At 44.3% G+C, this 18,643-nt stretch overlaps 1 protein-coding gene across 1 annotated transcript in view; it reads left to right on the forward strand.

Annotated features, from left to right (window-relative positions):
- MPHOSPH8 (M-phase phosphoprotein 8) overlaps positions 1-18,643 on the forward strand; it is a 46,613-nt gene that overhangs the window by 1,289 nt on the left and 26,681 nt on the right. The window contains exons 2-3 of the mRNA XM_077809107.1: positions 4,043-4,198; positions 7,275-8,126. Of these exons, the coding sequence (XP_077665233.1) occupies positions 4,043-4,198; positions 7,275-8,126 (1,008 nt within the window). The remainder of the gene's footprint in view (positions 1-4,042; positions 4,199-7,274; positions 8,127-18,643) is intronic.

Genomic DNA, 18,643 nt, shown 5'->3' on the forward strand with positions numbered 1-18,643 from the left:
CTGAGTTCTAGACCCGTGGCTAGACTAAGGGTGAGGGGCTGTGAGGGGAGCAGCCAAACAGCTGATGCCTTCAGATGGGCTGACTCCCCATCACAGCACAAATGCCTTTGTTTTCTAATGGTATAACCAAAGGTAGCAGGGCAGCATCTTGCATAGGCTTGAATTTGGGTTTCTGTTCTTTTTGTTTCCACCTTTATGGGCCACTTATAACTCAAGCTGCCTGAAGCTAATTTAAAATACTTTGCTTTAAGTACTTCATTTAGCATAACTGTCTCTACCCAGTGGATCAGTTAGTCTGGGATCTCAAGCTGGGAGTGTCAAATCCTTTCTTTATGGCTACATGAAGTGCTGAAACTCTTCTGTGTAACATGGAATAAAGGCACAAAGGAGAATCATTTTTAAAGTGACACCGACAGAAAATTGTTCCTAAAATACCTTCATTTTTGAGTCCCAATCATAAAACCAACAAAGACACACAGGTGCCAATATTTGAGGTTATATGGATTCTTGTGGGTCAGGTTTGTCTGGGGTGATTTTTTTTGTTTTTGTTGGGCTATAAGCCCATGAAAACAGTGCTGTATCTTAATGCTTTTATTATATAACCCCAAATATAAAATATGCTTTTTGTAGCTTTGCATGAAAGAATTATTAGGAAAAAAATAATTTTGACATTTTTCCTGGTAGTTGCAGTGGTAAAATACATTGTGAAAATACCCATTTTCTGGGTCAGTGGCTCACTGGTATAAGATTCTGACAAATGTGGTCAGTTAGTAAACGTATTGTCTCAGTGAACACATTGTTTAATACATCTTGAACTTCCAGTTGTTTCTGAATATAACTTAAATCATCAAAAGTATTCTAAGTTCCCACTGCTGTTCTATAAAATTACTTTCCCTGTAGTGGTTTCTAGGTAGTTTTCATGGATCCATTTGGAGCACAGAATCTCTCAGGCTAGGAATACAATTTTAGAGACAGCAGGAATGTCTTTCACAACTTAAGTTAGCTTTTCTTTGAAATGTTGAGCTACTCTTAGGGCTTATCTACACTGCACCTGCGCTGCTGTTGTGCTTCAGTGCTTTCTCCTGTCAACCTAGTTCTGTTTACACGGGTGGTTAGGTCAGCTTATTTGCTTCATTCAGGGAGGTGGATTTTTTGTGGAGAAACACAGTTATACTGACATAATTTCCTAGTGTAGACCAAGCATTAGGGTTTGAACTTTGAAGTTTGTTGAGTATTATTCTGTGTGTTTTTATATAGGTTGAATTCTGCATCACTTATACAATTTTTATAGGCATGTTGATTGTGGAGAAATAGCCAAAATATACAGGGAAAACTAAATAATCCTTCAGATTAAAACTGAAGTGCAAAAGCTTCAAGATTTATTACATTTATGTGCAGCTTGGTGATGCTCACTATCTGGCAGATCTGTATCACCTCATCTTAGAACTCTTCTGTGTTGGCTTATGGAGTTAGCAAAATTCAAGAAATTAAGGCTACTTAAAACATCTAACTGCCCCGCTCCCTCCAACAACAAATTTGATTTTCAAAATATCCTTGACAAAGTTCATCACAAGAATCTGTAAGGAAGTTAAGTATTAAATAAAGTACTGTCTTGAATTAGGCTATGTCTGTATCACATCATTTATCGTGGCACATCATATATATGCTGCCATAATGCTTCCGGTGAAGACACTCTGCCATCGGCTTAATAACTCCTGCCTCCAGGAGATGCAGTAGCTACATCAGTGTGAGACACTCTCCTGCCAACATAGCGCCTTCTACACTGGCGCTTAGATCAGTATAATTTACATTGCTTATAGGGTGTGGATTATTCACACCTCTGAGTGATGTAATTTGTAGTGTGGACATAACCTTAGACACTGACCTGTATAGAAAACAAATGGGAATAAATGGTCAGTGTTCAACAGTGTAAAAGATTAAGTGGGATGTAGCAAGGTTGTATACTAGTGTTTAATATATTAAGAATCCGCAAAAGGGGATGAACAGTGAGATACAGAGCTTGCAGATGACAAATTTATTTAGGATAGTCAAGAGTAGCAAAGTTTCTTTTGAAACTTCTCTTTCCAAAATTGTTGGAAAACAATGTAATTTTTGAAAACCACTGTTCTCTTTTGAGGGAAAGTAACAAAATCCTCTTGCATCTAAAGTGCTTTAATCCAGAGCCAGTAGTGAAATTGTCTCATGTCATGGATATTCTGACATGGAGTGTATTTAATAAAGAATTAAAATACGGTAGCATAATTAATACCAATCAGCATGGTTTTATGGAAAATGGTCTTGTCAGACAAACTTGATACTGTTTTTTGGTGAGATTGGTTGATAATGGTAACCACGTTAACAGAATTATATATTCTGTTAATCATATATATAATTAAAATCATATATATTCTGTTAATCTGTGTTATGTATAAAATTCTGTTAATCAGCCACCATTCCAGAGGACGTGCTTCCATGCTGATGATGGGTTCTGCTCGAGAACTATCCAAAGCAGGGCAGACTGAGGCATGTTCATCTTCATCATCTGAGTCAGATGCCACCAGTAGAAGGTTGATTTTCTTTTTTGGTGGTTTGGGTTCTGTAGTTTCTGCATCAGAGTGTTGCTCTTTTAAGACTTCTAAATGCATGCTCCAGACTTCGTCCCTCTCAGATTTTAGATGGCACTTCAGATTCTTAAACCTTGGGTCGAGTGCTGTAGCTATTTTTAGAAATCTCACATCGGTACCTTCTTTGCGATTTGTCAGTTCTGCTGTGGAAGTGTTCTTAAAACGAAACGTGCTGGGTCATCATCCGAGACTGTTATAACATGAAATATATGCAGAATGCGGGTAAAACAGAGCAGGAGACATACAATTCTCCCCCCCAAGTAGTACAGTCACAAATTTAATTGACACATTATTTTTTTAACGAGCATCATCGGCATGGAAGCATGTCCTCTGGAATGGTGGCTGAAGCATGAAGGGACATATGAATCTTTAGCGCGTCTGGCATATAAATATCTTGCAATACCATGCAAACACCTGTTCTCACTTTCAGGTGACATTGTAAATAAGAAACAAGGAGCAGTATCTCCTGTAAATATAAACAAACTTAGCGATTTGGCAGAATAAGAAGTAGGACTGAGTGAACTTGTAGGCTCTTAAGTTTTACACTGTTTTGTTTTTGAGTGGTGTTCTGTAAGAAAAAAAAAACCCCTGCATTTGTAAATTATACTTTCACAATAAAGAGATTGCGCTTCAGTACTTAGTATTTTTCAATTCACCTCATACGTCTTTTGTTTATCATTTTTACAGTGCATATATATGTAATAAAAATAATATAAAGTGAGCATTGTGCACTTTGTGTTCTGTGTTGTAACTGGAATCAATATTGAAAATGTAGAAAAACATTCAAAAACATTTCATAAATTTCAGTTGGTATTCTATTAAGTGCAATGAATTGTGTTTAATTTTTTTAGTTAATCGTGTGAGTTAACTGCGATTAATTGACAGCCCTAATTTATTTTTATTTTTTTTTGCTCCACCCTGCACTTCAATTCAAGTGCTTCTAGGCACGTGTCCTGCAGTGTGAAGCCAGGAAAGGAAAAAAACTGAATTCTTGTAGCAGACTTCGTTCTTGTGAAGTTGAGTAGTTGATATGTGTCCCCCATCAAGATGTATGCTGATCTAGAAAAGTGATTTGTTCATCAATGTAATATGAAATTGCTAAATTTGTTTGGAGAAGCAGCAAAGAACTTTGGGCAAAACCAAATGGTTAACAGACCTTTAGTGAACTACTGTAAGAAATAAATCTTATATTCACTGTACTTAAAACCTCTTTTGTGTAATACTTCAAACTATGAGAACATGTTTGCATGAATGATTATAGCAAAACATGGCTCATCTCCCTTTTTAGAATTAACATTTTCATCCTATAAAATGATATTAGACTAAACCGTTATACATTAAGATTCACAAGAGCAAGTCGATACTGTAGAAACCCCCCCTATAAACTCTTGTTTTATAAGTACTTTTTGCTCTCTCAGGGTAAAATTCTGTACAAAGTGCGGTGGAAGGGATATACCTCGGACGATGATACCTGGGAACCAGAGGTTCATCTGGAAGACTGTAAAGAAGTGCTGCTTGAATTCCGAAAAAAAATAGTGGATAGTAAGCCTAAGCCTGTTAAGAAGGACATACAGGTATGTCTGCTTTTCCCCCACCTTCCTTTAAAGACGTCTTTCCCTTTTTAGGCCTCATTTTCTGGTATTAAATGTTCTATGGAGTTGTGTTCAGACTCTAAAATATAATCAAAATTTCTTTTTAGTAGAGGCCTTTATTATTGGAATGACCATTGCTTGCTCGCTTGGGAGTTGCTATTAATTAAAGTTTGGGTAAGACTACAAAAATCTCTTATATTAGGAAAAAATACCATAAGTGCCCTTTTTGGCCAAGCTTGTGAGGTCCTCACATTTAATTTGATGGCATTTCTCTTTATGTAACATGATAACTTGTGAACTCAGCATACGATCAATTCCAAAGTTATTGGGAATGTTCAAGGCATCAGTGGCCAGAAGCTTACTGATTTTGGGGGGAAATTGGAAAACCAAAAGGCGAGAAATGGAAACCCTACCATCAGATTAATACAATCACTGTTTCAGGCACCTCTGCAATTGTATATAGTTCAAGCAGCTAGTTGATGACATCAGTTAATGCCTTGTGGCATAGAAATACTCCTGCTTGGCTTCTTAATACAGTTTAACATGTAACAAGATGCCTTGACTGACTTATCACCCAGATAGACTGGGAGTGTCTGGCGTAGGGGAAAGGGACTGGTGGTGAATCATAAAATATCAGGGGTGGAAGGGACCTCAGGAGGTCATCTAGTCCAACCCCCTGATCAAAGCAGGACCAATCCCCAATTTTTGCCCCGGATCCCTAAATGGCCTCCTCAAGGATTGAACTCACAACCCTGGATTTAGCAGGCTAATGCTCAAACCACCTAGCTATCCCTCCCCCCTCATTTGGGGAGAAGGAGGTGAATTAAGGGTGCACACAGAGCTCCTATCATAGGTGGTAGAGAATGGGGGACCCGGGAAGTGAGGGCCATGCAGCCCTTGCCATGGCAGGGGGAGAGAAGCTGGGCCTGGGGCATGCAAAACCCGTGGTAGCAGGGAGATTGTGAGGAGTTGCAATGAATCCCTGAAAAAGAAGGGGAATGTGCGAGTGCAACACAGAGACCTTGTAGGGGAAGATGGAAGGAAGTCTATACAAGAAATAAAGTATGTGACCTGCTAGTATAGTTCTTTTCTCCTAGAATAGTCATAAACAGTCACATTTTTCTACATTACTAGATAAAATTGGCTCTCCTATTAGAGTAGTTTGAAAACATTCCTTAACACTTACGTTTTGATGGGTATATGGGAACATATAATCTTCTTTTAAAGCCTACTGTAAGTTTTCATGCTTTCCTGCTGGTTATGATATCCTTATAGTGTAAGACGAGAGATTCATTTTGTATATTGGAATGCTTACTTTTCAGTCCATATTGTGAAACAAGATTAACTAGATTTCTGAATATTTACACAGCAGTTATCTTCTGAAAACTAGAATTACAGCTAGGAACTGTTTTTTCTCATTAATAGTAACAGTTATGTGTCTATACCAGTGAAATAATTGTAGGCACAGAATGCAGAATCTGATAGCAGTCTTACCACCATTTTCTTCTCTCTTGTAGACTCAGCTTTTGCAGGGAGGGCAGCAGGAACGGCGACCATTTTGGATAGTCTTTTTAGTTTAAAGCACTGCTCTGTTTTGCTCTACTTTTTTTTTTTTTTTTTAAAGCTTCAGCCTTGCTATTATTGTTTGTTTTAGACAGTTTTCTGCATCAGCCAGGGAATGAATTTACCTCACCCAGATTCATCTCAAAGTTTAATTAAGCCCAAAGTTAAATGGTAAGGGGCCAGTCTAATCAACACTCAGCAGGCAGTTAAATGCAAATCTTTCTACCATCGCCACACCCAAACCCTATCCTCTTCCAGTGAGAACTCTTTGCTCACTCATTCTTTGAAGCAGTACTTTCCCTCCCTGCCTTGTTTGGATATTCTTTGCCCACTAATCCCTGGGAATTTTTCTTTGTTCCTGTTTAGTTTATAGTAAATGTAATGGATGATGGGCACATGGGTTTTTAAGAACCTCTTAAAAACCCATGTCTGCATTGCAATAACACACTGCAGTTGGCCCATTTCGGCTGACTTGGACTCATGGGGCTCAGGTGGCAAGGCTATAAAATTGCAATGTAGATGCTCAGGCTGGAGCCTCAGCTCTGGGACCCTCTCCCCCTTGCTGGGCTCCAGCCTAAGCCCAGATGTCTACGCTGCAGTTTTATAGCCTAGGGGCCTGAGCCCCACAAGCCAGAGTCGGCTGACTCAGGCCAGCCTTGGCTGGTTTATTGCAGCATGGACATACCCATGTGCTTTAAAATAACCTACAACAGGTTTCTTTGGAATCTTGTGCCATACTTCTGAAGAATCAGTAGATCACCTTTGCAATATCAAGTTAATTAGACCATGTCTACAGTATGGGTGCTACAGCGGCACAGCTGCAGCTATGCCACTGTAGCACTGTAATGTAGGCACTTTCTACATTGACAGGGTGTTTACTGCAGGGGAGGATATCCACCTCCCCAAGAAGCGGTAGCTAAACTGATGGAAGAATTCTTCTGTCAACCTAGTCGTCTCTACACTGGGGGTTATGTCAGACTACACTTTAAGCGTAGACCAGGACTGACTCTTGCAGCAAGGAAGAGTCCAGAATCAAGTTTGTGCTCTATTTTGCTGCTCAACATAGCTACCCAGTTACATCCTGCCTGTTTTTTTTCCCTCCATGTGCCTGTTAATGCCACTTCCAGAGGTAGTAACTTGAGTAAGGGCTTGTCGACACAAATAATTCGTTCACAGTAAGCAGGGGTGTGAATTTCCCCTGCACTATTCTGCTGTGGACTATCTGTCCACGTGGACCCTGCTGACATGCATTAAGTTTGTTAATGCACTTTGATCTAGTCCTGTTTCAGAGAGGACTTAGTAATGATGAGCTAGAATGGGAATAACCACTGCAAGCTACAGTTGTGTTTAAAAATTTGAAATCTTGCACTACCCTGGGTTTGGGCTCTCTGGATTTAAGCATGTATAACACTGTTGTGCACTGAAGTACATAAATAATAAAGTTTAATTGGGAAAGGAGGAAAGAAATGTTTTTCTGTTTTTCTTCATTTTATAGAAGCTGTCTTTAAATGATGAATTATTTGAGGCAGAATCTGACAGTGACTTGCAAAGTGAAGCAAAAGAAGACACATCACCAAAGAAGAAGAAAAAAAAATCAAAAGATGGTGAGGATAGAAGCCCAGATGATTTGAAAAAGAAAAAATCAAAGTCTGCAAAATTCAAAGAGAAACCCAGGCTGGAACGTGAAAACTCCTCAGATAGTTTGACTTTAGATTCAAAACCAAAAAAAAGAACTTCAGAAACCAAGGAAGATTCAAAAGATCCTAAGAAGCAGAAGAAAGAAGATTCTAAAGAAATCAAGAAAAAGAAGGGAGAAATTAAAGATTTAAAGACAAAATGTAAAGAGGATTCTAAAGAAAGTAAAAAATTGCGGAAGGAAAAACATGGTGACCTTCAGTTTGACTCTGAGTCAAGCACCCTAGATGATTCGTTTTCTCAAGTAGCTGACAATGAAAATTCAGACTTGTGTTCTGAGGGTAGAGAGGAGAAACACAAGATAAAAAGTGGAAAAGAGAAATCTGAACAGGAAATGGTTATGAAGGATTCCATTGCTGACAGGCAGCCAGATGGGTCAGCAAGTACTGAAGAGGACAGCATTGAGCTGAAGGTTAAAAGGAAAAAGAAGAAACTTAAAAAGGCTGAAGATTACAAAGAGGAAAGTAAAAAAGTGGAAACAAAGGACAACTATTTGGAGAAGAAAAATATGCACAAAAAACAAAAAGCTCAAGAAAAGGCAAAATCTTCTGCAGAGTTAGACAAAATTTCGCCTACACCTGCTCCAGTGCAAAAAAGTTTGAAATTGTGCTCTGATGAAAAAGGGCGCAAGTCGACTGATTCAGTTGGGGAGGTAAGCAGTGTTTTGAAATTTGAAAAACAAAGTTTAAATCAGACAAATATTATGCCAGGGACATACCTCAGACACCTCAAAAGCCTACTATTTCTGATCGCAAAGACAAAAATATAATTGGGAGAGTTAATGAGGATAAAATGAAAGAAGCCCACTGCACACTCTATAGGGGAGACTGTTTGAAAAATTTTGTCTGTATACTGAACATAATAAAGAAGGGAGCATGTTAGGAGAGAAGCCTGTCTCTAAATGTTATCTGAATGTGGCGGACATGTCAAAGGAAAGAGGCACTTTATCAAAGGTAATCCTAAAACTCTTCAGAAAGTAAGTATTGTACATTAAGTTAGCTTGTCTTCAGTTTAGTGTTCAGTAGAGTTTAAATCTCTCCATAGGTACTGACTTAATGAGTTGCCAGGGCATGCTCAACCCTCCCCCCACTCTGCCCCAGGCCCCGCTCTCACTCTGCCCCTTCCTACAAGCTCCCACCCTGCATCTTCCCGCCCCCTCACCCACCTCTTCCTGCCTCTGCAGCTGATCTGCGGTGGGAGGGAGTGGGAGGAGCTGATTGGCGGAGCCGCAGGTGAGTAGGAAGTGCTGGGGGGAGGAGGCGCAACCTGTAGGGCTGCCAGTGGGTGCTGAGCACCCACTGTTTATTTTCCATGAGTGTTCCAGCCCCAGAGCATCCATGGAATCACGCCTGTGAATCTCTCCAGCTTCCTGTTTTCAGTTGCTTCAGTTCAGTTGCTGGTTAGGTTTCATTCTAAACAACCTTTGTACTATCTGTTTTAGCCACTTGTCCGTTACCTTGCTCCTCTGACCACCTTCAGTTTGGCATTCTTCCCCTTATTTTATAGTAAGGCATTCAGCTGTCTAGTGAGTGTCCAGTTATTATCATGCTATGAATTGTTCTTATGTGGCATGGCTAACATGCCATCTCTGTGTTTTTAAGTATACCATTACTATAATTTGTGTATTTTGGTATCTAACTAGGAATTGGAAGCCTGAAATCACTTATAAACCCAAGTCTCCCAAATAGCTGTGCAGCAGGCTTGTCTCGCTAGAGTTTTTTTGTTGTTTTTAGATATAATGTAGACAATACAGAATAAAAACCTGGATTTCAGCATTTAAGACACACACCCTTCAGATTAATCTAAAAACATTTCTGAAGCAGTACGTTTCTCTGCTTTGAAGTACTATTATGTTCCTCACTGAGCACAAGATTATATTTTAAGGAGGATCTGGGGTAGAAAAGGTAAAGAATAAGTGTACAGTATTGGGAAAACTAAAATGGCCTTCTATGAAAAATGCTATTGAACAATGTAATGTTGTTTAGCTGCCTGAGACCACTGCATCGCTGCTTGCAGTTTGTGCACATAGCAACTGGCGTTCTGATTGTAGCAAAAATTACAGACAAAACTCCTCAAAAGTAACATTCTTTTCAGTGAACAGTGGCAAATATGTCTGTATCATTAGTTCAGCTCCGGTACTCTAATCAAGGTAATTGCATACATTCCCTGAGCACCTTTGAGTGGGCAAATCAGGTTCAAAAACAGAATATAAATGTAGGTACTGCCGTCAGAGGAAGAAAACAAAAGTGGAACTAGAGAAGCCGAAACCCTGTCCATACTAGAGTTTAATGATTGTGACAGCTATTCTAAATATGGTTAAGCCAAGCAACTTGGATGGGGCATAGCCGTATTTAAAACATTGTGGTGGGTTTTTTTTTAAATAAGCCTTCTGTTCTTCCTAGTCCTGTAGCAGTTGCTTAAACATTGTTAAAGACTGAGATCTTCTTCATGTTAGCTGGCTTAAGTGTTAAATCCTGTGTAAAACTTTTACAGCAACTAGTTCAAATCTAGAAAGTATTCAGCCAAAAATGAGAGAGACAAGGTGAATCAGGTAGTATCTTTTATTGGACCAGCTTCTGTTGGTGAGAGACACGCTTATTCTCATCAACAGAAATTGGTCCTATTAAAGAGATTACCTCACCCATCTTGTGTCTCTAATATCCTGGGACTGACACGGCTATAACCATACTGCATTCAGACAAAAATTACACTGGCTGACAGAAATAAATTTAAGCAAACAAGCTCTGTCTAAACTAGGAATTTGAAAGTTTTTCAGAACAAGTCCTCTCTGAGCAAGCATTGAAAACAAAACTCGTAGACAAGAAGGCATAATTGAATCTGTCAGGATTTTTGTCTGACCTAAATTAGTACATAAATGTTCTCAGCAGCAGCTCAAGAAGATTTGTCAGCAAAGGGTCAGTTTCTTTTTGTAGTCAGGACTTTTTAAAAAAAAAAAAAAAAAAAGTAGATAGAGACTTGGTAGAACTGACTGGAAAATGCAAGAGAACTCCCAAATGGAGTTGCTGTCTTATCCAGGTACTTATTTAGGAAATTCAAGTTCTTGGATATTTAACTTGAGATCACTTAGCATAAAGTATAAACATGTACAAACAGTAAGTTTGCAAAGTGTGTTATACTTACTGATCCAAGTAATCTGAAGATTAGAAGTTCTAGAACAATAACGAGAAATGATCATGTGTTTGAAAAATTATTCAGTTCCTAAAAATCTTTTAAAAGCCACTGCATTTGTATTACTGGAAAACCTTAAATCCCACCATTTGTACCTTCTGCAGACTCTAAAGGCCTGTTTATCACTTACATTAGGGGTGGGGAACCTATGGCACGAATCTGGCCCACCGCTTAATTTCATCCGGCCCCCAGCAAGTCTCCATTCAGTGCCGTTAAAAGTCCAGTCAGCTCCATGTAGCTCCCAGAAGCGGCTGGCATTTCCTTGTATCCCCTTGGCGGAGGGGCAATCAGGGAAGCTCCGTGTGCTACCCCCACCCCCAGCAGCGGCTCTGCAGTTCCTTGGCCGGGAACCGTGGCCAATGGGAGCTATGGGGGTGGCTCCTGCAGATGCGGGCACCACACAGAGCTGCCTGGCCACGCCTCCTTCTAGAGGCCAGACGTGCCAGCCGCTTCTGGAAGCAGCACAGAGCCAGGGCAGGCGGGAAGCCTGCCTTAGTCATGCTGTGCTGCCAACTGGGAGCCGCCTGCAGTGAGCTCTGCCCGGCCGGAGCCTGCACCCTGAACCTCCTGCCCCAAGTCAGAAACGCCTCCCGCACCCTAACTCCCTCCCAGACCCTGCACCCCCAACCCCTTGCCCCTGAGCCAAATTCCTGCACTCCAAACCTGTTGGCCCCAGCCCGGAGCCCTCTTCTGTATCCCAAACCCCTCATCCTGAGCCCCAGTCCAGAGCCAGCACCCCTGGCTGGAGCCCTCATCCCCTCCTGCACCCCAGCCTAGAGCCCCCTCCTGCACCCTGAACCCCTCATTTCTGGCCCCACCCTAAGGGAAGCCCAGAGCGTCCATGGCGCGCCCCCACCCCCCCGACCCCGGGGCTGTGTGAGGCCCATGACTGATTTTTTTTTTTTTTTTTTTTTCCTTTTCTGTGTGTCAGTGGCCCCTGATAGAAAAAAAAGTTCCCTACCCCTGCCGTACATGGACTACTCCTGCATAGTGAATAAGGATTGGCAAGATTTTCATTGTTACATTTCCACTACATGGTTTCCTTGAGGACAGGGTTTGCCACCCCTTAGACGGATCACTGTTCAGTGCACCTTTTCTGGATCTTATATGAGTCATTGCTACCAGGAATACCTCTGTTGTCTGTCCTTCCAGGAAGTCCTCCAAGTTTGAGAACGGTAAAAGAGGATGGGCAATATCCTGCCCCCTCCCAAAGGATAGACCATGCCATAAAGGATGTGGATTTTTTTTTTGGTTTGTTTCTGCCTGCCTCCCCCGCCATCAATGGCAACCTCTGCTGCACACACCCCAATCTGATTTGAAGCACCATGATTGTAGCTGTGAAACCTACTGGCAAAATGTGTATTCTTCCTCATCTAGAGGCTGATCTGCTTAAAGGAAAACCGCCTACTACTGTTACAAGTTACTTAAATCTGGTGGTAGAGATCTGTGCTGTGGGTCAAGGTCCAAACCTTGCTGATGACCTATCAGATTTGGGGGTAGAAGTGGTCACTGTGGTTTCTCATGATTTAATTTCTATGCTTTTTTTAACAAGCAAACTGAAACTTAAGCTACATTTAAAAACTATGTTAAAAGAATATTAAAGTTGCAAATTTAATTCATCCTGTCGTGTATACATTATGATATAATCTTTAATGGTCACATGCTATGTTTCATAAGACTCTTGTGTCATTCAGTATGTAGTATGAATGGTGCTCAGGGAATGTATCAAAGTTGCGTAATATGGAGGCTATATGACCTTTTCCTTGTTTGTTCTACAATTTGAAAGTTGTAGGGACTGAGGCAAGGGAATGCAGGAAGGAAGGGAGGTCTCTTGGTTGAGGCCACTGAATGCTACCTTGGAGAATTGGATTATATCCCTGCCTCTGCCACAAAGTTCCTACGTGATATTGCATGAGTTACTTAAACCATACTTACTTTACAGGTTGCTACTAATTAATCCTGGGGGAATTCTGTGCCAAAAAATTAAAAATTCTGCACACAATATTTTAAAATTCTGCATTTTTTATTGTCAAAATAACACAATATAATCACTCCAGTTTCAATTATTTTGGTAATTTATTTCTAAATACTTGTCAACAATACAGACAACAGAAAAAAAAATTCCCCCAGGAGTAGAAAGTTAAAGAAACTCCTATGACAACCAAGTTGCAGGTGGGGGTGGGGGTGGAGGTGGCTGCATGGGGCCCCCAGAGCCCAGATACCTGCAACCCCCTCCCCTCCAGAGCCCAGCCATGGGGGCCTCCCCCAGAGTCTTTACTCCCTCCAGCTTCTTTACTGTCTCTCTCGGGGATGTGGTGTAGTACAGCCCTGCTCTACCCTTCTTCACCCTTTGACAGAGCTGGCTGTCCAGAGCCCTCTCATGCCCAGGACAATGAGGATTGGGGGTCAAGCCTGGCAGCCAGAGCATGCAGCCTCCATCCCTGCCAGGATGGGTGCTCTGCTCACTGCGAGCTGGCCTCTGCAGAGACCAGTGGCCCCTAGTGGCGGCCAGCAGTGCTGCAACCCCAATTCTGTGGGAGAATTCTGCGCAAATTTTGCATTACACAGTAGTGCAGTATTCCCACAGGAATAACTAATCTTCCTTATTTTCTGCGTGCCCAAGTTACCAAACAGGCACCAGGTTTATCAGAGTTACTGAGCCTTTGCAACTGGAGATGATCAGTAGGAACTGACAATTTTGGCCTTAATTTCTGACTGTAAAATTGGGGATAATTCCATCTTGCGTCACAGAGGTGTTGTAAAGATAAATATGCATCTGTTTTTATGTAATCAAAGAATCTTTGGATTGGATCTTTTGTTAACCTTTTCTGACTTATTGTAGTGATGATTCCTTAACATGTTAAATAATCCTAATCGCTGTTTCCTCAGTGCCCATAAATGAATTTGTAGTAATTACTTTTGAAGACATTAACACTACATCATGTAGGTGGATTGATTTAAATCACCGGTTCTTCTTCGAGTGCTTGCTCGTATTGATTTCAATTAGGTGTGTGCGTGCTGCATGCACAATCGTCGTAAGATTTTTACCCCAGCAACACTCAGTGGGTCAGATGAGGCGGCCCCTGGAGTGGCGCCTTCATGGTGCCGGATATATGCTCCAGCTGACCCAGCGCCCCCTCAGTTTCTTCTTACCGCCCGTGACAGTCGTTAGAACTGTGGAGCGCAGCGTAGCTGATCTCCACTCTCCCTAGCTTTCTCTCTTAGTACCTGTTAATAGTTGTAACTAGTTGTTAGTAGTTAGTGTAGATTAGTGTACTTAGTTGGGTGGAGCGGGGTCTTCTCCCCTCTACCCGTCCTGATACAGGGGCCCATGCCTAGGTCTCCGGACTTCAAACCCTGCTTGGCTTGCCTGAAGCAGATGCCAACGGGAGACCCCCCACGACCCTTGCCTAAGGTGTCTGCGGGAATCCCACCAAGCGGACAGGTGCCACAATTGCAAAGCCTTCAAGCCGAGGACCAAAAAGGAGTGGGACTTTAGACTCCTTATGGAGGTGGCACTTAGCCTGGTCCCTTCCTTCACGCACTGGGACTGGGCATCGTCTTCGGTGCGGAGTGCCACTGCGGCACCGACTGGTCTGGCACCACATTCGGACTCTGCTAAAGATTCATGGCGTCATGCCCCTCCGGCACCTCCACCACCGCGGTGCCAGTCCCTGTTTCTGGGCCAGAAGAAGCAGCAGCTCAAGCAGGTGCCGACTGCTTCTTCTTTGTCGGTTCAACAGCCACCAACACTTCCTGCACTGCAGCCAGAGCCGCATCCATTGCTGGAGCACACAGGACAAGTAACGGTGTTGGATCATATTAAAGAAGTTCTGTATTAAAATCACAAATGAGTTTGATTCCCCATAGTTTAAATTCCAGGGTATTACTAATTAAGAGGTCTCTTGGTTTTTGGTTCTGTTTCTCTCCCTCTGTGTGTGAAACTTGCAAGCTGCTAATTGCGTTAGTACATTCTAAGACAGAGTCTATTCTCAAAGCAATTCACAGAGACTCAAAGCAATACTCTAACAACAGAAACAGCACCCAGAGACTCCCCGCCCTTTTGTTGTATTAACAATTGTGATTAAAATAGAGATAGAGGATGTATGTGGATGGATGCTTGGTGTGGATAATAACTGAATGATCAGGGAGGTGCCAGCCTAAGAATCCAGTGTCCATCGGCTGAAGAAGGCGTCAAGTGGAAATAACCAGAGGACCCCCGGAGGGCAGACTGGAATCCACCCAACAGCCTCAAGAATGGGAGAACCAAAGAACAAGATAACATCTAGCAGCACGGAGCTGTCAGGAATGTGCTATCTGCTGACTGACTCAGCAACAGCATGATGAAGCAATTCCCATAGACTGGCATAGGAAGAAATTCCTATAAAAATGGACGCTAGAAAGTGAACTTTGGGGTCTGATTCTGCATACCAACTTCCAGGAGCATCAGATGAGCATCTGACAAGGCCCTGCTCCCTCCTCATGTCCAGGCCACCTGGCCAGTGGCTTGGCATGAGCAAATCTAAGGCTGGTAACTATGATAACAACCTTGCAGAACCTGTGTGTGTGTGTGTTTGTATGAATGAATGTGTGAATAAATGAGATTGAATGGAATGTTATAGCTATAACTAACTGCTTACTATGATTCTTTCTGTATTCACAATAAATGTGGTATTTTGCCTTTTTCCCTTTAATAAGATCCTGCTGGTTTTTAATTTATTGGTATAACAACGGCTCCTACACCTTTGACTCCGGCGCCGTAAGGGCCATCTAGTCCGGTGCCTGTTAACTCCCCAGTGCACACCGCGGTCGAGCTAAGGCTCCCCTCTGTGCCAGAGACCTTCTCTACAGCGCAGGACTTGATCGCGCTTGCAGAGCCGACTCCCTTGCAGCCAGTGGCACCTCTGGTGCGGGCGGTGCCATCGAAGGGAAAACCATCCCTGATCACCGTTGCCGAGTGAAGCAGGGCAGCACCAGTCTTGGTCCCGGCACCTTTCATGGCGTCGCTCGCAGTCCCAGCACTGATCCCGTTCTCGGCGCCAGTCATACTCACGACACTGCTCCGGCTCGCAAAGATCAGAATCGCGGTACAGCCGGTACCGATGGGACTCTTGGCACCTCTCCCGGTACCGGTCAGAGCAGCACTCGACCCAGAGCCAATCCCAGCGCCGGTCTTGTCGAAGGTCGCCGTTGAGATCCAGATCAGGCTCCCGGTATCGATACAACCGCAGGCACCGATCGACATCTCGGTACTGTTCTACATCTCGCCACCAGTTGCTGGCACCATGGCACTGTACAGCACCGGCGAATTCTGCGCCAACACTTTCAGCACTGCCTTGGCCAGCTCGCTCCACCTCCACGTTGTCACGCTCACAAGGTGGCTCTCTCACCCATGACTGGGGCGAAGATGGTGCAAGCCAGTGGCTGGACAAAGGCAGGGACTTGGGCCAAGGACCTCCACAGTGGTCTTTTTTGGACCCGCTGGGCATACCATCAGGCCCAAGGGATTCCTTTGGGAGCTTCCCGTTCCGCCCCTTCGGAGCCCCGAGTACCAGAGGTCACTGTGTCTCGCCCCTCCCCCCCAGAGGGTTCTGAGGGGACTGCTCCAGTGTCAACACAGGCCCACGCCCCTAGCGTGGTGGACTTCAGGCAACAAGTTCCTCCAAATGAGGACCCCACGCAGGATCTCTTAGTCCCGGGGGTATCTTCCTCATCCTCGCCTAATGAGGCAGTGGCAGGGACTACGGTTTTGGGCCCTCCTCCTATGGACCTCCGCACCAACCAGGAGCTGCTCTGCAGGGTGGCGCACAATATGAACCTCCAGGTAGAGGAGGTGGTGGAGGAAGAGGACCTGGTGGTTGACATTCTGTCCCTGGAGGCACCGTCCAGCGTGGCCCTCCCAGTCATACGGACTATACAGACCAATGCCAAGACAATCTGCCAGCCTCTATTCCACCTACAGCCAAGGGGGTGAAAAGGAAGTACTTTGTCCCCTCAAAGGAGTACGAGTACCTCTACATGCACCCCCAACCGTGTTCCCATGTCATGGCTTCGGTTAACGAGAAGGAATGGCATGGTTAGCCCAGGTGCCCAAATCAAAGGACGCTAGATGCTTAGACTTGTTTAGGCTTGCAGCTCAGGGGCCATCCAGCAGGCACTCCTGAGCAGATACAATTATAATTCATGGCACTCTATGGAGAAATTCAAAAAAGAGTTAGTTCCACAGGAGTCCAGAGAAGAATTTGGGGCCCTAGTGGAGGAGGGCAAGAAGGTGGCCAGAACCTCCCTGCAAGCCTCTCTGCACGCGGCGGCTAGGACCCTAGCCTCGGGCATAGCCATGCGCCACCTCTCGTGGCTGCAGGTCTGTGGCTTACCACCAGAGTTGCCGCAGACCCTCCAGGACGTACCCTTTGATGGCCAAGGCCTATTCTCAGACAAGACAGACGCAAGGCTGCAGAGTCTGAAGGACCTGAGAACTATTATGCGCTCTCTGGGAATGCATACCCCAGTAACGCAGAGAAGGCCCTTCAGACTGCAGCCTCAGAGGTCCTATGCTCCCCCTCGGCCAAGACAGGACTTCTTTAGAAGATGCGGCCGAGGTGGTAGAAGACGACAAACTGGTCACCAAGCCAGCCAAGGCCAGGGCCCTCCCAAGCCATTGCCTGGGCCTAAGCAGAACTTTTGAAGGTGCGCCCAAGGACGGAGCACCAGTCTCCATGCAGGATCCTTCCCTGCCTTTCCAAGATCGTCTCTCCCATTTCCTCTGTGCGTGGTCTCACGTAACATTAGACTGTTGGGTCCTTTGCACCGTGGAAAGGGGTTACTCCCTTCAATTTGCTCCCCCCCATCCTCCTACCCCGTCCCTCTTCAGGGACCCTTCTCACGAGCACCTCCTTCTACAGGAGGTCCAATCACTCCTAGCTGTGGGGGCGATAGAGGAGGTTCCAAGAGAGTCAAGGGGCAGGGGTTTTTACTCCCGCTACTTCCTAATTCCCAAGGCCAAGGGCAAGCTTCAGCCTATCCTGGACCTACGCGGGCTCAACAAATTCATGGTAAAGTTAAAGTTCCGCATGGTCTCTCTAGGTACCATTATTCCTTCGTTAGATCCTGGAGACTGGTACGCCACCCTCGACATGAAGGATGCGTACTGCCACGTTGCGATCTACCCAGTGCACAGATGCTTCCTTCGTTTTGTGGTCAATCAACAGCACTTTCAATTCACCATCCTTCCTTTTGGCGTATCTACGGCCCCCAGGGTGTTTTACCAAGTGTGTGGCTCTTGTGGCTGCCTCCCTTCGTTGACAACAGATCCAGCTGTTCCCATACCTTGACGACCGGTTTATTCGGGGCCACTCCAGGGATCAGGTGCAGTCTCATGTCCAGCTCACCATAAACGTGTTCAATCGAGTGGTCCTCCTGCTCGGTCACAAAATCTACTCTGGTACCAACCCAGAGGATAGAATTCATAGGAGCAGTCTTAGACTCAGACCTAGCCCGGGCACTTCTGCTGGAAGCACGCTTCCAATCCCTGGTGAACATCGTCCACAGCCTGCAAAACTTCCCAACCTCGACCATGAAAACATGCCTGTGCCTCCTGGGACATATGTGACCATGTGCGCCAGGCTGCGGCTACGTCCACTCCAAGCCTGGCTATCAACAGTATACTGCTCGGGTCAGGACAGCTTGAGCACGGTGGTTACTGTCCCACCAGGAATATTAGCCTCTCTAGACTGATGGCTGGACCCCAAATCAGTGTGCGAAGGGGTGCCATTTCACACCCCGCAGCCCTCCATGTCCCTAGTCACGGATGCATCATCCCTGGGATGGGGAGCCCACCTCGGGGTCCTCCATACACAGGAGCTATGGTTGGCAGGAGAGTTATCCCTGCACATTAATGTACGGGAGCTCAGAGCTGTGCGCCTGGAGTGTTAGGCATTGCAAGAGTGCATTCAGGGCCGTTGTGTTGCAGTCCTCACAGAC

Source organism: Eretmochelys imbricata, chromosome 1 (assembly GCF_965152235.1).
Source record: "Eretmochelys imbricata isolate rEreImb1 chromosome 1, rEreImb1.hap1, whole genome shotgun sequence".
Taxonomy (NCBI): domain Eukaryota; kingdom Metazoa; phylum Chordata; order Testudines; family Cheloniidae; genus Eretmochelys; species Eretmochelys imbricata.